The 26,640-nt window shown below is 39.1% G+C and overlaps 1 protein-coding gene across 5 annotated transcripts in view; it reads left to right on the top strand.

The window, feature by feature from the left end:
- LMO3 (LIM domain only 3) overlaps positions 1–24,440 on the top strand; it is a 59,601-nt gene extending 35,161 nt beyond the window's left edge. For all 5 annotated transcript variants that reach the window (XM_035347181.1, XM_035347172.1, XM_035347162.1 and 2 more), the window contains 2 exons: positions 14,398–14,523; positions 23,813–24,440. In XM_035347181.1, the coding sequence (XP_035203072.1) occupies positions 14,398–14,523; positions 23,813–23,918 (232 nt within the window). In that variant the 3' untranslated portion in view covers positions 23,919–24,440. The remainder of the gene's footprint in view (positions 1–14,397; positions 14,524–23,812) is intronic.
- The last annotated feature ends 2,200 nt before the right edge of the window (positions 24,441–26,640 follow it).

The raw sequence follows: 26,640 nt of genomic DNA, 5'->3' as shown, positions 1-26,640 counted from the left end.
CTGTCCTCCCAAGGGTGTCCTCTCCCACACTGTGCACTTGTTTGTTCATATTTGAGCAGCACTTCAGTTTTTAAAAATGAACACCCCACTGCTAGCACGGCAAAATACTTTCTTCCAGAAATCCACACAGAGATGTATGCACTAGCCACATACCAGCAGTGCAACAGGGATAGCAAAGGGGCTGCTGTGCATTAAGTACAGTGACCGATGCTTCCCTTTCCCTCGAACTGCTGCAGTAACACGCGTCTTTTAACTTCATCAGTCGCTCGTTACCTTGCATCACCCCTAAAGAATATCACATAAATAGTCCAGAGGAGGATGAATTTACCTGCTGCCATGCCTAGGTGGAACAGGATCACTTCATTCACACTTTTCTGCACTCTTATCGCTCCCCATCACTTAAGCTTGTCTGTGCTTGCAGCAGTGCCTGCCACGCTGTCTGAGGCTGACCGCTACAGCAGGAAGGGAAGGGATAAGCTACAATATCAGCTCATCTTCAGGGGCTCAGAGTTGTAACTGCAGCAGAAACCAAACCAAATTCCTATTTCCCTTCCTCCAGAATGATACCCAGGAACACTGCATTTGTTGTGCTTTTTTAATCTGACATATCTGGTATCCAGCAGCAGGAGGGGGGAAACAGGTATATCTACTGTTTCAGAGGGACGGCAGCAAAACAGACCAGGCCAACTTATGCCAAACTTGTCAATATTTTCCAAGGTTAGGGACATCGCAGGTGGGGGAGGTTTTCATCCTGGTCTCCATGGTTATCTGTTCTCATGCGAGCGATGTAATTTTATGACCCCCATTTAAAAATATTTGATACTCAGTGTGTAATGCAATGCATACAGTACATGTGGCCTATATCTGGATGTTATTTCTCATGTGTTAATTTTTATTGATACTTTCAAGACTTTTTTCCCTGCTATTTTCTCTTCACCATTTTATCCACTCCCCGCCTGCCCCCCCCCCCCCCCCAAAAAAAAAAAAAAAGCCATATTACAGCATTGATAAAGCCATAGTGCGGTGTTTTTCACAGAAGGTTCCCTGTGTTTCAGGGGAAAAAAAATGGTTTTATGCAGAGAAGAGGCAAGTGTGGGCTTTTTTTCTGAAAAACAAAAGCTATCTCAGGTTTTTTAGTGAAATTTCAAAGTAAATATGGAAATATTCTCCATATAATGCCCTACAGTCTCTCTCCAGTGGTTTTTCCTCTAAATCATATTATCGTGCTACCCTCTGACTTTGTCATCTTTTTTTTAGATCTAAATAAGTAGTATATGAAGATCTGTAAAGTCTGGATTTGAAGCTCCTACTATAGAGCGTGCTTTTGTATCATCGTAAAACAGTGTATGCTGTTTGCAAAAAAAAATTTGCTTGTGCTTCTAAAAGGTACCCTAAGAATTTGACTGTGACCGTCTCCACTGAATTTCAGAGGCTGACTGCTCACGTCCTGATATATTTCCTCCTCAGTTTAAAATTTACCTCGGAACAGTTCAGGAGGCCCTCTGTTCTACATAAATAACAGATAAACTGACAAGACAACCTTGACCATGTTGTGGCTGCATCTCCTGATGGTACATGGAAATAAGAGCTGACCCCTTTTAAAGTCAGGGCTGGCTGAGGACTGCGGGGCAGGAACTGTTGGGTGTTAATCCTAGCCGGGATTAAATCCCAGGCTCTCTCTGTCACCTTGATCAAACTGCTGATGAGGGGGATTTTCAGAGGAATAAGAGACAGGCATCCATCTGTGATTGAAAGGCCTGGCAGTTCAGTGTTTTACTGTTTTCTGTGCTCCGAGGCCCCCTGACTCAGTTTCTCCAGCTCTCTGGCGAAGGCTCAAGCCCTGCCTGTCCAACAGGACTTCTGGGAGCCTTCAGGAGCCATTGCCCAGAGGCCAAAGCAACCTCACAGCTCTTCGTGTCACGGCGATGTTGAGCAATGGCCTGTATCCCCCGGATGCATTCTCTCTCAGCACAGTTTTGTGCATAACCATTCAATGCAGAGAGCAAAGGATTAATTCTCCTAATTGCTTCCCTCACATGGAGGGAGCCTTTTGGGTTTTGTGGAGGGGAGTTGAAGGAGGGCTCTGTATCTGGAGCCAGCAGCGCGTGCTTTTGACACCCAGGCACATTTGCTGCTCCTAGGAAGCTGCAGCGCAGCAATTAGCTGGCGCGGGCAGCGCTCTTCAGGGGCAGAGGCTCCCCTCCTGTAATACATCCCTTTCTTAATGCGACTTGATGTAGATAGAGTGGGGGCCTATCAGGTGTGAAAAGCCCTGCTGCTCCTGGCTTGGAGTGGCCTCCAGACAGTGATTTGGCGACGTCAATCCAGTCATGCTTGATTTCGGCACTTAACACGGTAAAGCAGGATCCCTCTACCCCCGATCAACTTCTCAATTAGCGAGCTGCCTCCTGTAACGGCCTTGTTTCACAATCCCTCCGGGCCGCTTCAGGGGTCATTAGGGTGAGAAAACTCCAGCGCCGGCTCTGGCTCCAGCAAGCGCGAGGGGAGCTGAGAGATTTCCTAAATACGTATAACCCTTTTTCAAGTTGTTTGCTTTCATGGGATTGATTCTTGGCACATTAAGGAGCTTAAGGCGTCAGTATCTTCTTTAAACTGCCCACCTTATCGCCTTTACAGCTGACAGTTTTCTGACAGCCAGAGTGTAAGCGGAGATAACTAGTAGGTTAGTACACATATATATATATTATATACGAATATTATATACGCTGCTCCGTCTTTTCTGCTAAAGAAGGGGACAGGGGGAGCTTTTCGTTTGTAGTCTCCGCGGTTTTGGTTAAAGAGCAGCAACTGTAAGCAGTCATCGTAATTTTCACGGCATGTCTTGAGAGGTACACGGAGGGTGCCGATACACAGCTGTAGTCAGTGTACAGGAATAAATAGGCAAATTTATGTCCTAGTCTCCCAAATTTCTCTCCTTTCTTTATTAGGGAGCAAACTATTGTTACATTAAATATTCAAACTACACAAAATCTCAAGGGCTTTCCTTTTCCACAATGTGTTACCAGTATTCATGCATATGAAGAACAGTAACCCATATACAAATGGCACCTTTTTTAATGAGCAATATATGTCAACATGACACCTTCTTATGAAATGCAGCTTTTTAGGTTCTGCCTTCATGGATGTAATAATTGAGATGTTTCTAATATATGCAGTTACATTACCTGCTCATTGTTTGCGATTTTGTTCGTCTCCTAACTTTATACTGTTTATAATGCTTCTAGCATTTGCCTCAATTCATGCTCAGTTTTATTTAATTAGAAATATAATTTTCTGCTACATTAATTATAAATTTGAGTGAGACATTGGCACAGAATTTCCTCAAGCATTCTTTTTAGAAGAGGAACAAAAATTGTAGGAAGTGGGGAAGAAAGTATATTACAAGATGCAGGTGTAAAAATATCAATACCTTAAAACTGGAACAATTTAATAAATGAGAGGAAAATAAATGATTGCAATTATTTGATCAGTACATCTCCCTATTTTAGTGCAATATTGACTGAAATGACTGGCTTAATGCCAGAAAAATGTTGTGGAAATTTGTCTCAGGATCTGACATATTTTGAAAGCATACTTCTAGAACCAGCCCTAAATATGCTGGAATCTGAGTTTTGAAAATGGTATTGTTTTTAAATAATCTTTTTAATGTTTATATTTTGCTCAAAGTATTTTTTACCAAAGCTGTAATGTTTTTGCAAGTGTGTTGATGGTATATAGATAGCAGCAATGCATATGCATGCAGTATACGATGTGTATAGTGTATGTGCTTCTTCAAAGTACCCTGATGCTTTGATTTGTAACTGTTTTAGGTTTTACTTAAAATTCTGAACACTGCGCAGAGCATAGCCATTTCAATGGAATACTTCAAATAGTAAGTCTTAAAGGTGACACAACAAAGGAAATACCTTCGATACCGCAGCTTTTATTTATAAAGGAAATGCTCACATAGTCCAATGAAGGAAAACTGTACCTGTTTCCATTTCTATAGAAAGAGCAGTTCTATTAAACCATTGCTTTGTTGCATGAATTTGCAAGCGCATCATATGCTTTCTGTGAACAGAATGAACTATTTGCATGTCATCTAATGGATTGACGCACATCCTTTTTCCTAATTTCTAAGCGTTTTGCTTATTGCAAACATTTAAAAAAAATCTTGCATCATGCACCATGCAGCACTCATTTTACAGTGGTTTTTGGAATGGACTAATTCCAAATACAGGGGAAGAAATTACTGTGTTGTAGAGTGGGGAAAACACAACCCTTTTCCTTACTGTTCTGTCTTATGGAACAGTTTTGGTATTTTAATTTTACACGCACACACATGCACACATGCACATCTAGTTCAGGTCTGCAAGCAATTTTCCAGAAAGCAGGTGTCTGTTTGTCTAAGTACCATGTATCTGAATGCCATTCTTGGGCAAATGCATACGTCAGTGAGTGGCTTCTACAAATACATATTTTTCATAGTAGCTATCATTCAGGGCTCTTAAGGGACTTTTGCACACCAAGCTTCCTGTTGTCCTTTTAATGTAAAGTAAAGATGGGAAAATTGAGGTGCAAAGAGGGGATATTTGAGCAAGGCCACTTAGCAGGGTTGTGTAGGGAGCAGGCACGGAGACTTCTTTTCCCTGATCTAAACATTGACTCACATTCCCTACCGACTTTCATCATAAACCTGTTAACGTAAAAAAATGACTCTACTTCAGCATTCCTAATGGCCTCTTTCACAACCGCTGGGCACAGAACACCTTGTGAGCTCGACAGCCAGGCTGGCACTAGGGTCAGGGCTCTGCCCAGGTGCAGGGCTGTAAGCGCTCAGGAAGAATTGCCAGTAAGGGGCTCATGTTGCCAAATTAAAATCCTCTCTCTGTTACATGGATGTGCTTTTGCAGCTCACAAAACAGCTCTAATTCTCTGCCAAGATCTCTAGAGTGATTCCCACGAGCAGTGAGGTTTCTGGGCTTGGGGGTCACCACCTTAGAAAAAGCAATTCTTACCACACACTTTGTGTATTCCTGAATACATATCTCCTAGCCAAACAAGACGTGGAAACACGATGAGAACCTTGTGGCTGCACTTCCTACCTAAGCACGTCTTTGCCTACAGCATCATGGCATGAAAGAGCTTGCTAATGATTCTTAAATGTTCATTACTGTAGTTCTTCTCTCAGAATATACTTCTCACCTTGAATGACCCATGTGCTGAATTTTAACTAAGGGAATCCATGATAGTAAGTCTGTCATGATGCTGGCTTTTTTTTTTTTCCTCTCCAACTCTTAAAAGCCTTTTATTATAGGACTGCTTAAGGCATTCTTCAATTAGCATGTGCTGTATTGTGGCTGGAACAGCTGTTTACCGTTTAATAAAGCATGGCATAATTTATTTTCGGAGTCTAGCAACCGTCTTTGCTATTACACCAGGGGAGAAACACAGTAACTGTATTGTTCGCTGCACTGATGAAAGAACTATAGACTTTATTATATGACCTCATAGAACTATTAACTTACCCCCCACTTCTATTTCAATATGTATTTACCTGACAGTCTGTGCATTGATTTCTTACCCAGAGGTTCTACATTCTCAGTCACCTCTGGGGCAAAATGAAAAATGTCTATGTTTTATGTCCCTCACATTAGGCAGCTAATTATATATTTGTCTCTTAATTTCCTTCCCTCCCCCCATCTCCAGGGGCAGACTCCATATGCACCACTTAGACCTTTTCTCCTTAGTCACTGGAGAAATAATGGAGTTGTTGGGAAACGATAGGCAATTGGCCACTGCTTATCACAGGGGGGCTTTCTGTTCATTCAGTTCCTTCAGTTCCTTTTTTTCCTAGGTCCCTCCATCATCATTTACTCTAAAGAATGTCTTTTTTTTTTTTTTTTTTTCTTTTTCATCTCTTTATTTTTCTTTCTTTCCTCCTGTTTTCCTGTTTATCTCTGTGTATGGGGAAGGAATCTGAAATGCACCTTGGAAGCATCTCTCTTCAGTTCTGCTCCCTCCACAGCAATGTTGTGCTATATGCAGTTGTAGGGCAAGTAGAAAACTCCCAACAGCCATGTTGTGCTGGTTCCTTCCTAGGAAGGATCTGCACCTCTTAATGCTACCAGTTGCATGCCATTACTACTAGGACAGATGGTGGCTGCATGGAGCAGCATCCATGTGGCAGATGAGCATGGCCCTCCTGTAGGCACCATAGCTGAGGTCATCCCAGCAGGTTCCCAACTTCCAGCCCATCCTTGTCAATCTTGTTATCACTGAACCATCTTTGAGATCATTCCTTCAGGTATGAAGAAGGGAGAGTGGGTGGCAAATGGAGCTCAGTGATGCTTTGTCGCAGCCAAAAAGTACAGGCACAGCAATGAGCACCATCCGTATCATTCAATACGTGGCACAAGGCCTCAGACTAGCTTCCAAATCCAGAAACAGTGTAGACACATCTAAGTGGCAATGCAAGTTGCTAGTTAGCTGGGACATTAACCTAATTAGTCCTAGTGGAGTGCATGGTTGCAGCACTTTGCCAGCCCTGAATCATGCAACCATACTGTACAAGTTAAAGCTACCCCTAGACTGGGAGCCAGCTTGGGATATTGCATTTTTATTTGAGTTGGGGCACTAAATTTGTTTTTAAGTTGCTTGAATTTGACAATGAAAATACGTCAGCTGAGTATCTGCAAATTTTTAGATTCAGCCTGTGCATGTGGATGGATTTATATGCATGATTTAAAGTAAAGCATGTGTAGAAAGATGAAGTTTATATGGTTGCTTTGTAGAAATTGATGTAATATTGATGTTGACTTTACTGGTGGAAGTTTAAGGATGTCACAATGCATGAGTGGTGGTGCAAAGCAGAGCCCTGAGTGCACTGGGAGGTCATTTTTAACTTGAATTTATTTCCACAATATCAGGCATAGATCATTGTGCACTGCACACGATCATCCTTGCTTTTCATCTGAGTCAATGAGAGTGGTTAAAGAAAATTTAAAATGAAACAAAATTGTAACTTGATTAAAAGCAGACCGTAAATTAGGCCAGAATACTTCTTAAAATTGCATTTTAGCTTTAAACTGAAAGTTTGATGATCTGACTTGACTGCATGACTGAAGGGACAAGGTAGCAGACTGTGACATAAACGATGTGGCTGTATTTGCTCCTAAAATGAACAAGGGCTTTTTAAAGTTCTGTGATTTAGGCTTCAGAGTTAACACTCCATTGACCAAACAACAAAATTTCCACCTCTGAAAGCTTTTTCAAACTATAGATTTAGAAAAGTAGACATCAGTTATGTCTGGTCATGCTTCAGATTTTTTGAGCCAAAATTAAGGCTGGTAATACTTACTTGAAATGAAAGCTTAGATTGTTTCATAGAACACAACCTAATTAGAGAAGGATATAGAAGTAAATCTATATTTTGGCTTGAATGTCTGCTTTTGAGGTGTTTGAAAATGGAATTCATCCATGTTAACTTTACATAAAAAAATCTTTCACACAGTCTGCACAGGATAAAAGGCTTGGTTTCATGAACTTCAACAGGCACAGGACAGAGTTTGGCAAGTAGCTTGTTCTACGCAGATGGAGCAAACTGGAAGCCTGCACTGAGGGGAATGTCTCAGCTGCATTAAATTAAGATCCACAGTGATAAGGGCAATGCATAAAACTTGTGTGCGAAAAGACAAAAAAAAAAGTCTGCCTTAACTATTGGAGTGCATGCAATTATTTTCTTCTACCATAATTGTATGTGGTAGGACAGCATGAGAAACAGCAGCTTCACCTGAGGAAGGCTTGCACCTCCAGTTTTCAGCCTGAGTATCATGCTGCAGACATACAACTGCTAAGTGTTTAACATAGTCCAGCCAACACCGAGTGGGATTGCCACAATCCCAGGCTAGCTAAACATGAAAGCAAAAGACATTCAGACATGTGGAGTGTCATTGTGCTGCAAGGCTATAGCTGTGCCCTACTGTGGCATTTCCATCTGCCTGTGATCCAGCTACCAACCAATGTAAATTTTGAGTGGCTTCGGCTCTGCAGAGGTACCCCAGCTCACACTCAGCAAAGTGAACTGCATTTCCAGGTGACATATGCTGGGGATCCTTGCAAATAGGTGATGTTATGAATATCAGCATACTTCCAATATTGAGTTAGTTCTGCAGTGCAGGAGTTAGCTTTTAAAACAAAACGAAGGATACTAAAGCGAAAAACCTTCTCTGTTCTAGTTTGGCAAAAGTAACCCTCTTTTCACAGCATTACCAAACAAGGCAAACACTGAATCAGCCTTTGATTTTAGTAGACATTTAAGCCCACTTCAGCAATTGTGTTTGAATGCCTTCCTTAACATGCTTAAACTAGTTGGGCTGTGTTGTTTGTCTTTTCTTTTTCTTCATATGTTTTGTAGTACACACCATCGGGGACAAGGTTTAGGTTAATTTGGATAGGCATCTAAATAAGGACCATCTTATCTTGTCTACTTCCATGTTGTGACACCTGTGATTTTACATTTTCTGAAATAGTTTGGCACCGAGAATGCTGAGCTCTTACAAAATCCGGCTGCAGCTGCAGCTGGGGAGTGCTGGAAATCTAGCTGAAGTCTCAGTGCTCAGATCTACTGAGCAGCCTGGCTTTCAACTTCATAGAGTTCCCCTGTTTTGACACTCCAGTTTTGTCAAGAGAGGACTTAAAAAGATAGGGACCTTTAGAAGGACATATAAACAGTAATAAGGATACACAATAGAATGGTGAACTGTTTCAAAAGTGGCCATTTTCTTCTGCATCCCCATTTTTCCTTTCTTTCTAAGGAGTCTCCATTTCACTGGCCACTGTTGATTACTAGACCAGAGTTAAGTCAAGCAAAGTCACCAGAAGTTTTTTACTGGTTATTCATGGAGTCAGGAGGTCTGTGAATGGGTGGGTCGAATGGAAACTGTTCTCATATTCCTTCTTCCCTTGTGTGGTTTAACTGAAGTAGGCAAAGTGGGGCAGTTTCTCCTCTCCGCTTGACTGGAAGCATGTTTCAATTTCAGTGAGTGTTTAGAAAGCCATTCCAGGGAACTGAGGATGGGTGGGAGTGAATTAAGTTTTTCAGGCATTCATAAAAATGCATGTTGGACAAATTTACCGTCTTCTCTACTATTTGACAGGGAGGATTTGCAAAAAATACCTTGTGGGAAGTAAGAGAATAAAGACTATTTAAAGCCAGTAGTACTCATGTCCCTAAGTTACTTAGAAATGTCTAAAACATCTCCAGCTAATAATCTAAATAATAATGAACACGTAAAAATTACATGTTCTCTAAAATGATGCTTTTCAGAGTGCTTTGTAATCTAGATCTTTAGATAATTTTCTCTCCCTCTCTGATTAACTTTTAGGTTCTTTAATGTGGTTTTATGCTTCTCCATATAGAATCTTGTGCTGTCTAAAATATTTGCTGAGGGCCAAATTCTGCCTTTCAGTACATACAGCTTGAATTGAAATCCTGAATAATACACGTAACTACTAGGAAAGAAAACAAAACAAAACAAAACAACAAAAAAAAACCTGATTATCTGTTTCAGTACATGTCTGATTACATTTAAAACAGTGTGTGTATTACTTCGATACCTCCTGGACTTTGAAGAACAGAGGTTTGAAAGTATTTCAATTTTTATAAAAACGGTATCTAGCAAGGATATTACAATGTGAAGATTAGGTCTCACCTCCTTGTAACAAATAAATTGAGACCAAAATGAAGTAAGTTGCCAGGGTCACCCCATCAGTTAGTGGCAAAGGCCGGTTTAGAGCTCAGATACTGTATATGTTTTTCCCTAATGAACCTAGTTAACCTGGTAGTGGGAATGAGGAGAAAAATAATTTGAAACCAAGTGAAACTATCCATAATTACTGCGCCACAGGAGAAATTTTGCTTAATGTCTGCTATGTTGCTCCTGAATCTTTAGATGTTTTTCTCCTACATTTTCCATTGTGCAAACAGATGCTTTGTACTCCTACTCCAAACTGGCTACCCAAATGTCTTATCCAAATTGTGCAATGTTTTAATATAAAAATAAAGTAGGCAAAAAAGTGTTGTTGGTAGCAAATCAATGACCCCTAGAGAGGACAATTGTCAAAGAAAACATCAAAACAAGGAGACAGCAAAACAAGAGTAACCAATGACATTAATTCTTAAATCTTGTGAAAGTCCCATGCAATCTGACAGGCAGTAATGGCCCAAATCAGCTTTATCTAAGTGCACGTGCAGTTCTGCCTAACTGTGTGGTTACGCCGTGTGGAATTTCTAAGCCAACAACAGGAACCCTACTTGGTGCCTAAGTCTGTATAAGTGGGTGGAAATTGGTGTCTATGTGGTTAAATTGTTGCCATCTAGAAATCACATGCCTTGAAAGTATAGTGTGGTTTATTCACGGTCTCTGCAGTTTCACGTAGCTGTCTGCCTTTTCTTTCCTCTCTTTTTCTCTTCTGTCCTCTCCTAACTTTTTCCTTTTTCTCATCTATCAGTACTTAACCTTCAGGTTTCTATTTAGTAAACCTACCAAAGTAGAATCAATAGCATGGTGCTTAATCACACTTTTGGCTGCTCAAGCTGTCAGGTTTGGGTTTGTTTGTAGAAGGGCTCTTGCATGTCTTTCATTTTTTAGCTCTGTTCAGGATGTTCTGTACCAGTCAAACACATTAAGAATCAATATGTTTGCTGTTGCTGATTGTTCTTACCTCATTGTGGTATATATAGTATAAAAACAAAATTTCAGAGGTTGGTTCAGAATATCAAGAGAAAAGACAAATCCTTGTACTTTTATGTTCTCTAGCTCTTTTTATTGCTACGTGAAATCAGTGAGGATCAGCTTTCTAATCTGCTGAGGTAGCTAGGTCACAGTGTAACTACCTGTAAGTAGATGTGAAAGGAGTGAGTTTGAGTGTTCTCTGACCACAGAAAATATGGTAAATAAAGCCCAGAACAATACCAAGCAGCTGTGAGTGCTGTGTAGAAACGAAATCCTTGACAGTCTTCTGGTAGAATCGACTAAGCAACATACCATAGCTCAGTGCCTCAGCTGCAGCTAAGATGCTGCAAGGAAACTATTTGTTCCTTCCAGAAGTAAAATATGTATGTTTTAGAAACTTGCTTATATAACAGGTTTGGATAGGGGAGGAAAACAAAATCGCATATAGAGAGATGAGTGTGTGTACGCTGGTGCAAAGAAGTACATGAAGGTGGCTCCCAACTGATCTCTTGCTCCTTGGACAAAACTGAGGAGAAAGTCTAACAAATGCATCGTTTTGCAGTAAATTAGATCAGATTTCCGCATCTCCGCACTCAGTCTGTGAGCTGACAGTTCAGTAAAATGTTCCCTTGTAAGGTTCACCCTCTTAGGAAAAGGGGCAATAATTCATCATTAGAATTTCAGAGTCCAGGTATAGATGAAAACTGATGGAGCCTCCAGCGAGGCAGGGAAAGTGCACAGAAGAAGAAAATTTTATCTGAAGCCTAATTCCCTGGTTACAGCAGAGAATAATTAAGATAATATTGCTTCAAGAGTTCTTTAATGATTAAAAATCACATATGCAGAATCCATAAATTGGAGGGCAACAAATTGGAAGGATACAGCGTCAGGGATCTGTTTTGCGTGCGTCGTAGCGGGAAGTACACCGGTGGCACAACAGCAGCCCGGGCAGCCACAGGAGACCAGGCCCATTCCAAGGACTTTGTTTAGATGCAACAAATCATTTGTCTGTTATTAACCCAGAGCTTGTAATTATGCAGATTGCCATAGATTTTCCTGGGCCTGGAAGTGAGATTGAGGGTTGTTCACACTATAGCAGGCAGCTCAGGGCTGGCCATGCATTACTGAACTTGCCACATTTATCATGTTGACTGATGGCAGCAGAAGCAGGTCTCAGGTCCCAGTGGTTAATGTAGTGGGTAATTAACTGTCATTTGCCTAGTAATAGGCTGATGATCAATGGTTTGTGTGGAAACAAATTCTAATCAGGTAGCTGATAAATGCTCAGGGAGCAAGAGCAATTGAAATTGGGGGGAAACTATGTCCAGAATTTCAAAATGGCATGGTGGGTTTTTTATTATTATAATTAATGGGAGAAAACTATGTTCTTCATATAAACAGCTTTATCCAAAATTAACAATAGCTAATATAAATCTCACATGTTTGTTTTGTATGTGGTAGGGAAGAACTAACGGCAAGGAAGGCCTCCTTTCCTTTACATAATTGAAAAATTTTAATATATCTGGTGCTTAGCTGAAGCAGCTTCTGTGGGGTCTCTGGTTTCAGAACTGTGGAAATCCGCACATAGTGGACTCCAGGGAGGTAAATCTCCATCCTTTGCACTGCTGAATGACAGTCCCAAATTGTTTCACAGCTCTGCAACATGTAAATTGCAGTTCTGACCGTAATGGGTTTCCCCTCTCACACACACAGGCACAAACCCCATATGCAGGACATGGCTGTAGGAGGCAGTGCAGCCTGCACCTAGCATCCTTTCTGGCAAAGTGCTTGAGCTGTGTCTCAAGCATTAGGATGAGGCAAACTACCCGACCGCTGAGCTTCTCTCTGAACCCTCTGTCCTGACCCTGAAGTCACTGGGGCCATTCTCACGTCCGTGCTCCAGTGCTGCTGTTGTAGAGCACTTTTTCAGCCTGATCAGCTTTCCTCATACAACTAAACTACTGCCATTCTATACAGACGTGAATGAAAACAGAGCTGGGCCTTGGTCAGTGGGTTTTGTCTTTTCTAGAGCCACCAGCCACAGCTGTGAAGGGCAATGAAGTCCTGTGTCCTTCTTCCAGAAGAGGAATGAAAATCGGAGTGGGCCTTAGATAACCATGACAAAACCCATGCATTCTGGAGATAGAACTGGAACAGAGTGTTTTACAGAATATTTATAATCTGTTTAAGTAATCTGTAATTTTGTTAATCAGGTTTAATGGAAGTAGAAGTTGACTTGAGTCAGTCTAATGGGTGCTGATGGTGATGGCCTGGTCCCAGGCCTTCTCCCAGTGATCATGGTAACCAGAAGGTCAGCCAGCAGAGAAAGGGTTGCAGCTTTAAAATAGACAGGCACATATTATGCAGAAAGTACATCTTAAGTAGAAGCAGAAGGTGAAAGGATTTGGAATTAAGTAGGCTTGGTGGTAACCCATGAAATTCAGAAAAATGAAGGGATGTGATTAAAAACTGCGTTCATTTTTATGTTACCAAACTGAATTTTCTACAGAGCACCTTTGAATTCATTAGTTTAGAACCGCTTTTAATTTGGTGTTTCCCTTGAGAGCCATTATATTTTTCTGCTGTCAGCCTGATGTTGAGGAAAAAAAGAAAACTGGCAGATGTGGCGTTTTCATCTAGTGTGCTTCATAGTTAAAAACAGCATTAACTGCTATGCACAAGCAGAGCATTACTTTTAATAATCCATCGCAACTATTAAGTAGTTTAAATAAACTTAGTTTCAAAGATTGCTGCCATGTAGAGCTAACATATTTTTTCTTGTTCATTATAATCCATCTATGTTACAAAAGGATGCATACGTGTGACTTTTTTTGTAATACACCCACTTGAAAAGTACTGAAAAATCTTTAACAAAGAGAATTTGAAAAAAATTTATATAGATGTCTGGCAAAAACAGAATTTCATATTATTCTTACAGTATTTTATACTTCTACTCCTGATGTGACTATATATAGTTTACAGCCTCATTTACTTTAATGTGCTACCTGAATAACATAATCATAGCAATAACTATGGTATAGGGTTGTAAGGTGCATGAACCGCTAATGCTTTCTGACGATTTAAATGGCTTGTTCATAAAATGTTCTTTTAATAATAGTGGTAAAGCTTTTAGCACTAGATGTCAAAAATGCGAAGAATATTGGCTTTTTCAAGTGTTATTTCTTTTCTAGCTAAAGTGTGTTTTAATAATAAATAGCACCAAAAGCCAAGGTTATGTGACTCTCGTCTGTACGGCACGATCCAAGCAGAAGACTCTTCCCGCGTATGCAAACAGCTTGACCTCTGTCCGCACAGTTATGTAACATCCCTAATGTATTTACTATTTTATTGTTTAGTTTAACAAGATGTTCCTTTTATCTAGAAAGGTCAGTATAACCTGCAGAAGAATAACATCACAATAGGTGTGATATTAGTTTGTCACCACTTCATAAAGGTCTCCCCAGCAAAAAGGACTAGTCCTTTCTATTGTAAATTGTGCAGACTTGGACCACCAAACACCAGCCTTTCCAAAGGGAGGTGTGCGGGGAAGTCAGTCAAAAGCCAGACAACTACCAGGAAAAAAAAAAAAAAAAAAAAAAAAAAGTCTGGATTTCTTTTTGGTTAATCATCTTCAGGAATATTTTTCTTTCTGTATCTTCAGGTTATTTGGTGTTACAGGAAACTGCGCTGCCTGCAGTAAGCTCATACCTGCTTTTGAGATGGTGATGAGAGCTAAGGACAATGTTTATCATCTGGATTGTTTTGCATGTCAACTTTGTAATCAGAGGTAAGAGAATTTCTTGGGTCTGTTCCATATGCTAAGTGTTAATTTGGCTCTGGTGTGGGCATACTTTCAAATGAAGAGGAAACATTTACCAGTAGTGGAAGCCCAAGATTAAGACCTGGATACTTTTCCTGAGACTGATGCAGAACATCTTGTATGACCTTGGCCAGAAAACTTTTTGTGCCTCAAATCCCACACCAATAAACAAGAATAATGTTGCTTCATCTGCTTTGAAAGGCTGTCTGTCAAGTTTAATTAATTAATATTTATAAAAGACTTTGAGATCCCTTGCTGTAGAATAGAGAGCCTTATCATTTGTCACTTAATTTCATTTGAATTCTTCATTTTTGCCACATGTATTTCTTTTAAATTACATGTTGTTTCTTCCTGTTGCTAGAACTGTAGCCAGTTCAATTTAAAAGACATTGTTCCCACCATTTTCTCTGTAGCAGCACTGGACTTCCTATGCCCTATTTTTATTTCCACCTCCTGATTGTAAGTTACAGAAATCTGAGGATCCAAACCTGACACTTTGTTCTGAGGAGTCACACATTTGGCACAGTTGTAGACCAAAGTTCAAAAATGGTAAAATTATAAAAACTGTTTTTTTCAGAGGCATATATAGCCCAACTTTCAGTAACTACATACAGAGTGATGGCAAAATCCTGTTAGAGATTTCACCAGAATCTCTGTTTCTGACTCCAGTTTACAACTCTGTCTTTAGCAGCTTTGCCATTGACTTCTACAAAGTCTAGGAAATGATAGAACCAATTATGTCCACTCCTTAATGTACCCATTAAGTTTTTTTTTTTTAATTATTACATGATCCTACCTATTTAGAGTTTTATAGCATTCTAGGGAAGTAAAAAATATAGGAAGATAGTAGTCTTAACATGACAAAGTTAGATACAGCTCTAAAATAAGCTCTCCTAATAACTCACCTTGTCCTACAGTGTATTATTTTGTAACACTATAGTCATTTAAAAATCAAATATCCCTAAAGAACCATAAAATGTACAGCTGCTAATAAGTGTAGCACACTACAATTACGCTCTTTAAAAAAAAAAAAAAGCCAAATTGACCTTTTTCATCATGTTGCATGGGAAATTAAAATACCAGACAAGTAATAACCACTGCTTAAACTATATAATAATGCAAAGTAATTATAGGTTCTAATGCTATTTAAAGTCCTATATCAATTTTGTCTTGCCACAGAACTAAAAGGCTGTATTCCAAGTAAAGCAGGCAGAGCCTCCCAGTAGTACCCACTCAAGTAAGACACATACATGCCTAGATTTCGTTTCTTAAACCCTTCACATCCTTGTTTCTGCAAACCACTGTTCTAGTATCATTATTAAAGTGCCTAATATATTTCTGTTGTTCGCTTCATTTATTACATGACATAATGGGACTGCATATCTTTAGTGTTGGTTATGCACAATTAGCACTTAGTTATTGTCTTGTCACTTCAGACCATACAAGACAAACTTCTTTAATGTAAGAAGTCAGCTAATCTTCATCAGTCAAGCAAAGCAGACAATATTTGGTACCCTGAGTACAAAAGATTTTCATCATAGTTAGTACTCTTGGATCTGAGGAAGTGAACTTTGTTTTTCTTTCCCCCAAAAACAAAGCTGTTGTGATTATTTTTAATATTCTTCCTTTACTATAACAAGTGTGAACTAATGTACAATTTCACTTTGTAGCTAATATGCATCATACTGTGCCCTAAGGTCACTGACTCCCACTGGGGAAGTGCTGTTAGGTGCTTCTGAAGTGGAGCATGCCAGGGACATTTAATAATTCTTAGCCATGTCATCCCTGAGCCTTCAGTCTAGTCTCTTATTTGATTTGTGTTTTGCATGTAGTTTGGGCAAGTGGTTGCCAAAATAGTCTTATGAGAGCCTTAGGCTGGGATCAAAGGAATTGATTTACCTGAAATACAATCAAGTTCATCTACTCAAAACAGAGAGCAGTTCCAGAAGTTTCAAAGAATTTCAGAAATTCTCAAAAGTGGCCCTAATCCTGATTATATTGCAATAGCTCTCAAGGAGCCTAATAAAACATACTGCCTGTAGGGTACCTTTGTTCCTCACAATTTGGGTCTAGTGGCACACTGAAGAATTAACTTTGTTGTTTTTTTATGATAAACCTTATTTCATGGATGCCCCAGCTTAGCTCTTCTGTGTTTCCTATGGCAAAGCATTCCACTGACTACACTCATTAATAAATGGTTTTAAATCTTTTGTTTTTCATTACTTGCATAACAACAATAAAAACTATAAATGTTGGACACCACTGATTTTTATATATTTCATTACCATTACCACTGATTTTTATATATTTCTTATATACTATTATTATACATATATATTTATATATTATTTTATGAAACCTCTTTCTTTTGTTTTAAATTGAATAATGTCAGTCATCATGCCATTAACAATTTCTGTTGCCATTCTCAGCAGCTCTTTTTCTTCCTCTAGTTAAAATAGACTAATGAAAATCAACCAGCAGATTTCAGATGAGGATCAGTTTACAACATAGCATTTTAATGTCATTTCTTAATCCATGCTGCTCCTTGTATGCAAAATAATCTTCTTGAGTTGACTTTGTAGATCTGCTCTTCATTTTCACCCCAGCCACTATCCCTAATGTGAGAGGAATATATATATGTATTCCTGAAGAGGAATATATGTATTTCTTTTTTTCAATCACATTAGAAATATCCAGAAATCAGCAACAGAACTAGCAAAGATCACTGACTATTGCCAAACGTACATGTTTATTTTGACCTTATACCCCACTTTCACATTCTCTTTCCCCATTAAGTTTTAAATCCTTTGGGATATTCTTCATGTTGATACAAATACACCATATCTGGAGCACTACTGTAAAGCATATAATACTGTCAGTTGAGATCTACATTTGAGAGTTTTGACATACTCACTTCTTGTCTACCATTAAGATTTTTTTTCATAACAATATATGCGATATTCATAAGCAGACTAAATAATTTCTTTGGTTTGCAGTTTGCATTTACTTTGTGTTTGCCAATGGTGAATGTCTTCCGTCATGTTGTGCCTGGTTGTTCCTTCTAATGCTCTCTGCCTTCCAATCTAACTACTAATTATATTAACTTTCATCACACTGATACTTGGGGCAGCCAGCTCTTCAGGGTTGGTAACATACAACCCTTATATTCCTGCCCTTCAAACAGTTGATCGTGGCCTGGTGAGAGAGGGGCGTGCTTATTGTCAGTGCTTTTTGAGGAAGATTTGGTGATTTTTCTGCTTTTGTGCACAGCTTCACTATCTGCTTTATTATTTTTGAGTATCCACAACTCACCATCTAGCTCTGGTCTCAGCGTGGACGGTAATCAGAACTCATCGATTGCTGGGAACTCTTGTTTGGGCTATAAACTCCCTCTCTGAACTAACTTGTAAGGTGCCTGCCCCATTTTATTGGCTTCCCAAAGGCTAGATTTTTCAGAGTAAGAGGAAAACCTCGTTGTCCCACGTAATGTACTCTGGCAAAATAGGCTGTAGACAGGACTGCAGACACAGACAGAACTATAAGGGATAACCTGAGCCACCAAGTCTAGTCCCCTCACATCTAGTAGGCACTGTGTCATGTTTTCCCTTTAATAAAGTTATTCAGCTCTAGCATCTAATTGCTCTGTACACCAGTTTTTGACATTTTCACCATTGTTTTTTCTTTCTACCAATGTTTAAAGCTGTAGGGATTTTGTGAATATCAAGCTTTGCTGCTAGCCTAAACATTTTAGCATCTCCTTATCTTTCACGTCTTTGTCTAGCTTTTTCCTAATTGAAGTTTTTCCATCTCCTAAATACCTGCAGAGTTTAATGACCATCATCTTAATGGTGTGGATGCTCCCCTTTCTTCTCTGTGACCATATTAAACTTCTCCTCAGAAGCACTTCCCCTTGCTTTGTCCATAGCCCACATAGTGGATTTCTGCATAAAATTTAAAGGAAAAAAATATGGGAACCACTGGAAAAATAAACTTGTAAACAGACACTGCCTTTCACACTTTGTCAGGTTGCATGTGTGTGACTAGCAAAATGGAGTGGAAAATCTTGCAAGTGGGATCAGCTGTGTCTTTGCTTGACAGTTCTGACTACAGCGATGATCTCAGCCTGCCTTCAGCTTTCCCACTTTCTTCTGGAAAGTTTCAGTGTCCTTCCTTTCACTCTTTGCCGGCTGCTTTAGCAGCTTGTTCCATACTGCTGCCATAATTTCTTTCTGCCTTCTGAAGTCATCTTGGGGTATGGTTTAAAACCCCCATCTGCTACCACTGAGGGGCATTTAAATGAAAAGCTCTACCCTTCTATCTGAAACAGCCTTTATTGTAATGGGCACTGGACTGAAAATAGTTACATACTCATTTGAATCACTGTTCTGATGTAGCTGTAGACACTTACCTCTGGTAGAAAATGTAAAATGCCCACACAATGCTGCCTTTGTTCTCTGTGAAGGTGTCTGTGTGGCAGGATGGAGGGGGCTATGTATTACTAGGGATGTACTTATCTAACCGCCAACGTTAGATTTTTGTGTGTGTTCATTACATAAATTCTGAAACCTCAATACAGTTTATTTTCATTGACTGCCTCCTCTAAGTTTAGAATAAAAATTAATACATTCACCATACCAGCTTTTAGAAAAACAATACGTGAAAAGCACACCAAGTTTGTCACTGTAAGTTGAACTATTTGGTTCTATGCATTGTACTATACATTTGGTGTACATACAGTACATCTTACTAGTAAAAATGTACAAATCCAGCCATAGCTTACACTTTCAAGTGTTTGATAATAAATGGACTTTTTGACAGAACCCTAAAATTAGTAAACCCTAAGTGTGGACTGATGAATGGTGATATACAAGAGTGGTTTGGTGCTCTTGGTTGGTGCATACAGATTAACATTAATTTGAGTTATATTGGAAACTCAAATTAGCTATTAAAAGAAACAGGAAAGGAAGAAAAACAGAAGACAAGTTACATCCCTGAGTGCAAAAAGCAGAGTGGAAGGGTGTGGGTGGACTAAGTCTGTGCTTTCTTTATCCTAGAGGAAAACAAATGCTTCCAGAATTTGCTTCCGTCTACAACAAAGATGCGACATTACCGGAGGAGGCACTTCACACACAGCCATCTTTGTTCACAGCAATATTTCTCTCACTTTTCTAAGAAGTCTTCAATATCTTGACATGCATCCTGTACATCAGAAAAGATGTCAGACAGCAGTGAGATCTCCTTAAATATCTGTTCTGAACAAAGAAATAGCTATTTCTCAAAATGGAAGTTTTATACTACTTGTGATTAGTCTAGGCACACCTTCCCCTCCAAACAAGGTGATAACAGAGGTTTTTTGCCATTGTAAAATATGACAGGAGTTGTAGATGTCGCTTAATTATAATGGTCATTCTACTAATGTCACAGCCATGTCAAAAGTAGTACTATCAATTTATGGTTGTAAATCCAATCTGGCATGTTAATGCAGCCTATTGTGTATTTTTCCTGTTCATCTTGCATGCCTATTAAATAAATTAGGTGAGGTTTTTAGGGAAGGCTGAAGACTACCATCTGCCTGCTAGAAGAGTAATAGTCTTGCCTCATTATATACTCCTGACCCAGTTGCATCTCAATATGCTCCTTGACTCCATTTGATATATGTGCTCAAATTGTGCCCTGATTTACATCCTATGTCAATTCCATGACAAAAAAAGCTTACTGGAGGTGGAAGGCTAGGCTTGAATTTACCCTTCCATTTTAAACCTGATCCAGGTTTAAATCCTGGCATGCAAAACCAATCTGAAGTAGTTGTAAAATGTAGCTCTTTGACTTCAGAAGAGGCTAAATCTGTTTTTCAGAGTCAGATAACATTGAAAGTATGGAACAGGATGGACAGAATTTGTCACATTTCATCCATCTCCTTGCCTTGTCTTATTGTACTCAGGAGCTTAGATGTTTTTCACCTGGTGCTTACCTCTTTGTCACCTAATGAATGCATAATTCACACATTTAATACCCAGGGGCACATGCAAGCCTCACCGCTGGTCTTTGCCAAAGTGTTTCAGGCACTGAGCTTGCACAGTACGAAAGTGGGTGCAGAATTTGGACAAAAGTGGGTGCAGAATTTGGACAAAAGACAAGCCTCACCGCTGGTCTTTGGCAAAGTGTTTCAGGCACTGAGCTTGCACAGTACGAAAGTGGGTGCAGAATTTGGATAAAAGTATGGCAAGTAACAGGCTGCCCCCAAAGGCACAGAGGATCACCCACAGCATGCAGACCCAGCTCAAGATGAACCCAGAGTGTCCTACCATGCAGACAGACCCCCTCCCCACAGGTTATCACACAGCCAAGCCTGTCTAGACAGGCCATGGGCAGCCTCTCCGCAAGACAGCTGCACGCTTGGAAGGTAAATGATTTGTGGAACTGTGTGTGTTTAAAACCACTCATGCATATAGCTGTCAAATGCCATGTAGACATAGGTAGAGCATTTCTGGCTCGACATATTAACATAGCAAAAGCAAAATGCATTGACACTTTTTATTGGGAAAGGCGTCCTGACTCCCTCATGTAGCTGCTGTAGTTTAATTCAAACTGTGGCACTTCTCTGAGGGCTGAAAAACAAAATCCTTCAGCCAGGGTTTTGATTCAAGCAGTATCGTAAGGAACTGTACATGAAAGTACTGCCATGCAAGTGAATTGCACTTCAGCAATGTATTTTTCCGTTGGATAAATATTTTAATCCAATTATTCTGATTATGTTGGATCACAAAGGAATATGTAGCTCAATAACATTCCCAGGTTATTCAGTCAGTGGGTTTTGCAGACTGGGCAGAGGTGGTTTTCTCCCCAGCTGACGGATGGATGTCTCAGCTGCAATCCCCATCAGTAATTGTTGGGGTCACTGTAACAGAGTCACTGATTTGCCCCAATACCTCATACCCTCAGCTTCAGTACTTATTAACCAGTACATTCATTTAAAAGAAATTAAGAAAGATTGTTTATTATTATTATTTTAATGTGACTTCCTTGGGAAAAAAACTCTTTTAGTTATTAGCACTAGGTTAAGACTCCTTTATATAACAAATACTCCTAATATATAACCTTATATATAACTCCTAATATATCACCTTTATATAACAAATATAAAGACTCCTAATATAACAAAATGCACAAAAGAATTCCTGTACAGAGTGCTGTTGATGGACAACAACACAAAAGGTGGAAACTAGAGAAACCCCCAAAGAACTTGTTTGCTTCAAGAATTCTTCATTTCAACACATCTACTCAAAATACTTTTCTGTTGTTGGCAGCCTTAATATACCAGGATTGGGGTAGGAAGGGCAGAAGGAACCTGTAAATTCTATAAAACTGTCTTGACCATAAATAACTTAAAGATTTCGGGATCATTCCATAATCTCTATTTTCAATCATCATCAGCAGCAGGCAGTAATCCTAAAGAAAAAAAGTCCACAAATAAACAAACCAATTTTCCTTTAAGAGCAGAGCTAATTCTTTTCAATCCACTTTTTTATTACACTATTTTCCCTCTATCTATTTAGCTAGCATAAGGATAAATTTCCAAAGCTACCCAGTTGGAAAATAAATGGGTTCACTGTTTGTCTAGCATTCCAATCTTCACAAATGTAAATCAGTCCAACTGCTACTCATTTAAACCTCCAACTTCACAAAACATTAAAGGACTGCTTTCAATACACAATTTAATCTGTGACAATTCACCAAGATTTCTGCTTGAACATCATTAGGAATTGACTATCTGATAAAGAGAGACCACTATCAGAGGTCACACAGGTCAGCTTGTGTAATTTATGTAGTTTTACTGGGTCAACTACAGCAGACACCACTATTTGAAGGTTAAATTGTTACAATTAAATACATATACAGCTATTCCCATAGCTACTCTGTTGTTAAATCTACCGTAAACAACACAAGCATTTATATCTGACCCTAATTGTGTCCAAGATGTCACCATTTGAAAATTATACAAAAAAGGACATTATAATCTGTTACACATTAAACAATACTTTATGTAGTGAGATCTGTAATTAGCTGATAGAAACTGGTTTCATTTATTCATGTTGGTGTTAAGGGGTTCATTTAGGCTACTTTCTTTCATTTTAATTGGAATAATGTGAGCAGTGCCTCCCAATATATTTTATATCTGGAGAGTTCACTATAAACAAAGGAATGTAACCCTGCCAAGGCAGTCACTAGGGAAACAGTTTTTTCTATACATTGGCCCTATTCACTTGTTTCTTAAGCATCCTCAAGAACACCGGCTTTGCCGGGGGGAAGGGTTGAGGGGGTGTCTGTGAAGAGCCTCCTTACGCTCAAGCATACCGCTTAGCTAGAAAATACTACTTTGCTCGAAGTTTGAAGCCAGACAGCCAGGAGAGCTAACATTACGTGATTTTCCTACCCATCAGAGAAAATCAAATGAAATAATTCATGGTGTTTTGTAGCAATCGGATGATTCTGATGCACATAATAGTATAAAAGCTACGTATACGGATACCACAAGAGAGAAAGTAGTTAGCTGAGTGACTAAATTTATAATCAATTCCTACAGGGAAAAAAAAGAAAAAAAAAAAAAAAAAAGGAAAAAAAATGGTCTCTCTTCATACCTGTGTGTGTCTCTATTTTGCATCACAATATGTATAAAGCTGTGTTTATACCAGAAAGGATTCTCACAAACGCTCGTTTAAATCAATTCTAGTAAAATATTCAACTGAAATATAAAAAGAATTTCCTATTGCTATGTCTGTACAACATAAATATATTGAACATCAGATGGGCATTCTACTGTATATGATCACTTTGTTTCCCTTCTGATTTGTGTGAAAGCAGTACATTTACTTTTCACTCAACTCAGTAGCCTTGGCTATTTATTCTGTTTTATCTGTGTGGTGGTGACCTGATCCAGGACTCCCACATTCTTCAGTGGGCTTTGAATGAAACCTGTGGCTGAGAAAGCAAAAGCACTTGCATGCACTATGTTTCTTGAAAGCCTGGAATTGATTCTGCTACCAGAGTGATGTCTCTGCTGAGCTTTCACATATGTGTCTATGTCTGTGTGTCTGTCTGTGCTGCAACAGACAGCAGAATTGTGTGCATAATTGTGTACCCTGTGGTGGGTACAACAAAATTGTGAACACTTGTTTTACATTCCTTACATGTAAGATCACATCATATCATTCATTTTGAAACTACCTTTTTTTTTCCGCTTTTGTTGTAATTTCAGATTTTGCGTTGGAGACAAATTTTTCCTGAAGAACAACATGATTCTGTGCCAGACAGACTATGAGGAGGGTTTAATGAAAGAAGGTTATGCACCCCAGGTTCGCTGATCTGATGCCACATCATTAAGAATACAAAGCACTATGTTCTTTTATCTTTTTTGCTCAACATGTATATAAGAAATGACACAGGAACTTACTGAATAGCGTAGATATAGGGAGACAGAATGGTTGTGTGAAATAAAAGGCGGACTGCATCTGTATGTAGTGAAAATTGCTCCAGTTCAGAGTTGAATGTTAATTAAAAAGGTACTGTACATACAGCTGGATTTTTTTGCTTGCTATTGGGATTTTTTTTTTTTGTTTGTTTGTTTCTTTTTGTGTCATTTGGCATGAGATGTTTATTTTGGACTATTGTATATAATGTATTGTAATATTTGAGGCACAAATGTAATACAGTTTTATTGTGTTACCATTTGTGTTCCTGTTTGCTTCTTTGTATTGTTGCATTTAGTACAATCAGTGTCTAAACTTACTGTATATTTATGCTTTCTGTATCTACCAGCTATTTTAAATGAGCTGTATCTTTCTAGTAAAAAGAATTAAAGAGCAAATCCCAACCATTATGCTACACTTAGAGCTTAAGAATACTGTTTACATTAAAACTATTTAGACAACTAATAACTCTAGCAGCACCTGCTGCTAATGATGCTATGGTTAAGGGTCTATCAGCACTTCTGTTATAAGCCTCTATTTTTCAGGGGTTAAGCATCTGCTGTTTAATTGCATAGATTTTCCTCAAAGAGCACTTTTATTTTACTACAAAATTTTGAAAAATAAATCTGACTGGTTTGGGATATATTATAAAAGGTGCAAAAGTTAATGATTTGGGGTACTGCTTTTGTTCCCCTCAGGCATTCAGAATGCCTGGATTTGATTTTTAATTTAGCTGGAAATTATGCCCTAATGCAAACCAGTGCCTCTGGGTACCTTATTATATATATATATACATATATATATATAAATATATATATGTTATTTTTCTGAATGCCTTTAATTTGAGGGAGGAAAGAGAGAGTACTTCTGTTTATGTAAATTACAAAAATTTCTTTAAATTTGATAGGATTCTGCTTTTTTTCTTCTCTCTCTCTCTTTTTTTTTTTTTTTTTTAAAGTCAGGTTTTAACCCTGAAGTTTTCTGAGTTTGTGTCCTCAGAAAACCCTGGAAATGTGTTAAACTAGAAGGCACTGTAAACAGCCCCCTCTAAGGGTCTATTTACACTAAGGAAAGGACCCTGTGCTGACACTAGGAGAGTGGCAGGTCACTAGGTACCCACCTCAGCGAATGCTGAAAGTAATTTAAATGCTAGTGTAGATGGGACAAAACTTTGAAGTACCAGTACAGAAAGCAAAAGCTACCACACTCAACTACACAGGTACTTTGCTGTCCACACCAACTTGCTACAGGTTTGTCCCATCGATACTGGCAATTAAAATTATTTTGACAGAGGGGCAGTCACTCCTGACAGCTACTGTTGCCAGTCAGCCCATTTTCTAGGAGAGTCAGGCCTGCGTTTTTAAAGCCATGAAGCTATTGCATCAGCAGGATGTCCTTAAGTGCTCATACCCCTGACAGAGTTTACAGGTGTTTGGCAAAGAAAGCAAGATGAATGTTTAAAGAGTTGTTAAATGCATATTTAATTCTTTTCTCTTTGCCACTGTAATCTATCTCACCAGGAAAACAGCCTGCATTTAAAAAACAACATTAAAAAGAAAAAAAGAAACCCGCTACATCCTGCATTGCTATGAAGCTGAACTCTTGCTTTTATTTAGCCTGAAAACCCTCATTTCTGCTGAAGTTCAGTGCTGTCCTTCCTGGCTCTTCCTGTCCCATTGTGCAGTTTCAGTGTGCTTTTCCTGGGATGGGGAAAGAAATTTATAATGCAGTGGGGTAATTCCTCTAGCTTGTGGTTTTAAGTACAATGCTCAGTGGATTGATTTAGAAATGGATATTTAGTTCTAATGACTATTGTTACAGTGTGGTTTTGTTTCTGGCTGTGAACCCTTTAAAAATAAGCATGGCTCACAACACTCGGTTTTACTCATGCAGGACCAGCAAGACATGAATAGACTCGTCCAGGTTGCTAATCAGAAGAAATAGTTCCACATAGCTTTTCAAATTAAATTTAGCCCTGTTTTGAGAGCTACATTCCTTTCTAACCATGAGCACAAGCCTCTCTTCCACTTCCTTCCACAGCCCCTTTATGTCTTTGAGACACCGAAGTAGCAGAGATACTACTAGGCTCTTCCAGATTCTCTTCAAGTGCAATAAATGTTTTGTCCTCTGTATGAAGGTGAGGATGGCTGGAAGGGGAAAAATACTATCGTATTTTGATTACAATTTTCTCCTCCAGCCAGTGTTGTTTCTTCCAGTTAGAAACCAGAAAGAGCCTTTTCAGCTTCCCACTAGTAGACTACAGAGTAGATAGAAATCCCTAGTTCGGAAATAGGGCTGGGGAACAGGAAATACAGGACCTTGGTTCTGTCTTTGACTTGCTGTAAGCACGTGCAAGTCACTCAACTTCTCTGTGCCTCAATTGCCCCCATCTGCCAAATGGGGCTAATACATACACTGCTTTTGTAAAGCATTTCAGCTCTTCAGAAAATCAAGAGCTATGCATGCAAATGTTACTAGACATTCTGGGAAATGCAGAGTATTCATACATGCAGTAAGGAACCATAGATCTGAGCTGGGAGAGCACCAAAACCAACTAATCCTGCAAAAGGTTTGTTGGGGATGAAGGCAACTACATACTAGTAGACCTATACATGCT

Source organism: Oxyura jamaicensis, chromosome 1 (genome assembly GCF_011077185.1).
Source record: "Oxyura jamaicensis isolate SHBP4307 breed ruddy duck chromosome 1, BPBGC_Ojam_1.0, whole genome shotgun sequence".
In the NCBI taxonomy this organism is placed as follows: domain Eukaryota; kingdom Metazoa; phylum Chordata; class Aves; order Anseriformes; family Anatidae; genus Oxyura; species Oxyura jamaicensis.
Note: the sequence above shows the minus strand (reverse complement) of the source record. Positions and strands in the feature narration are given on the sequence as shown.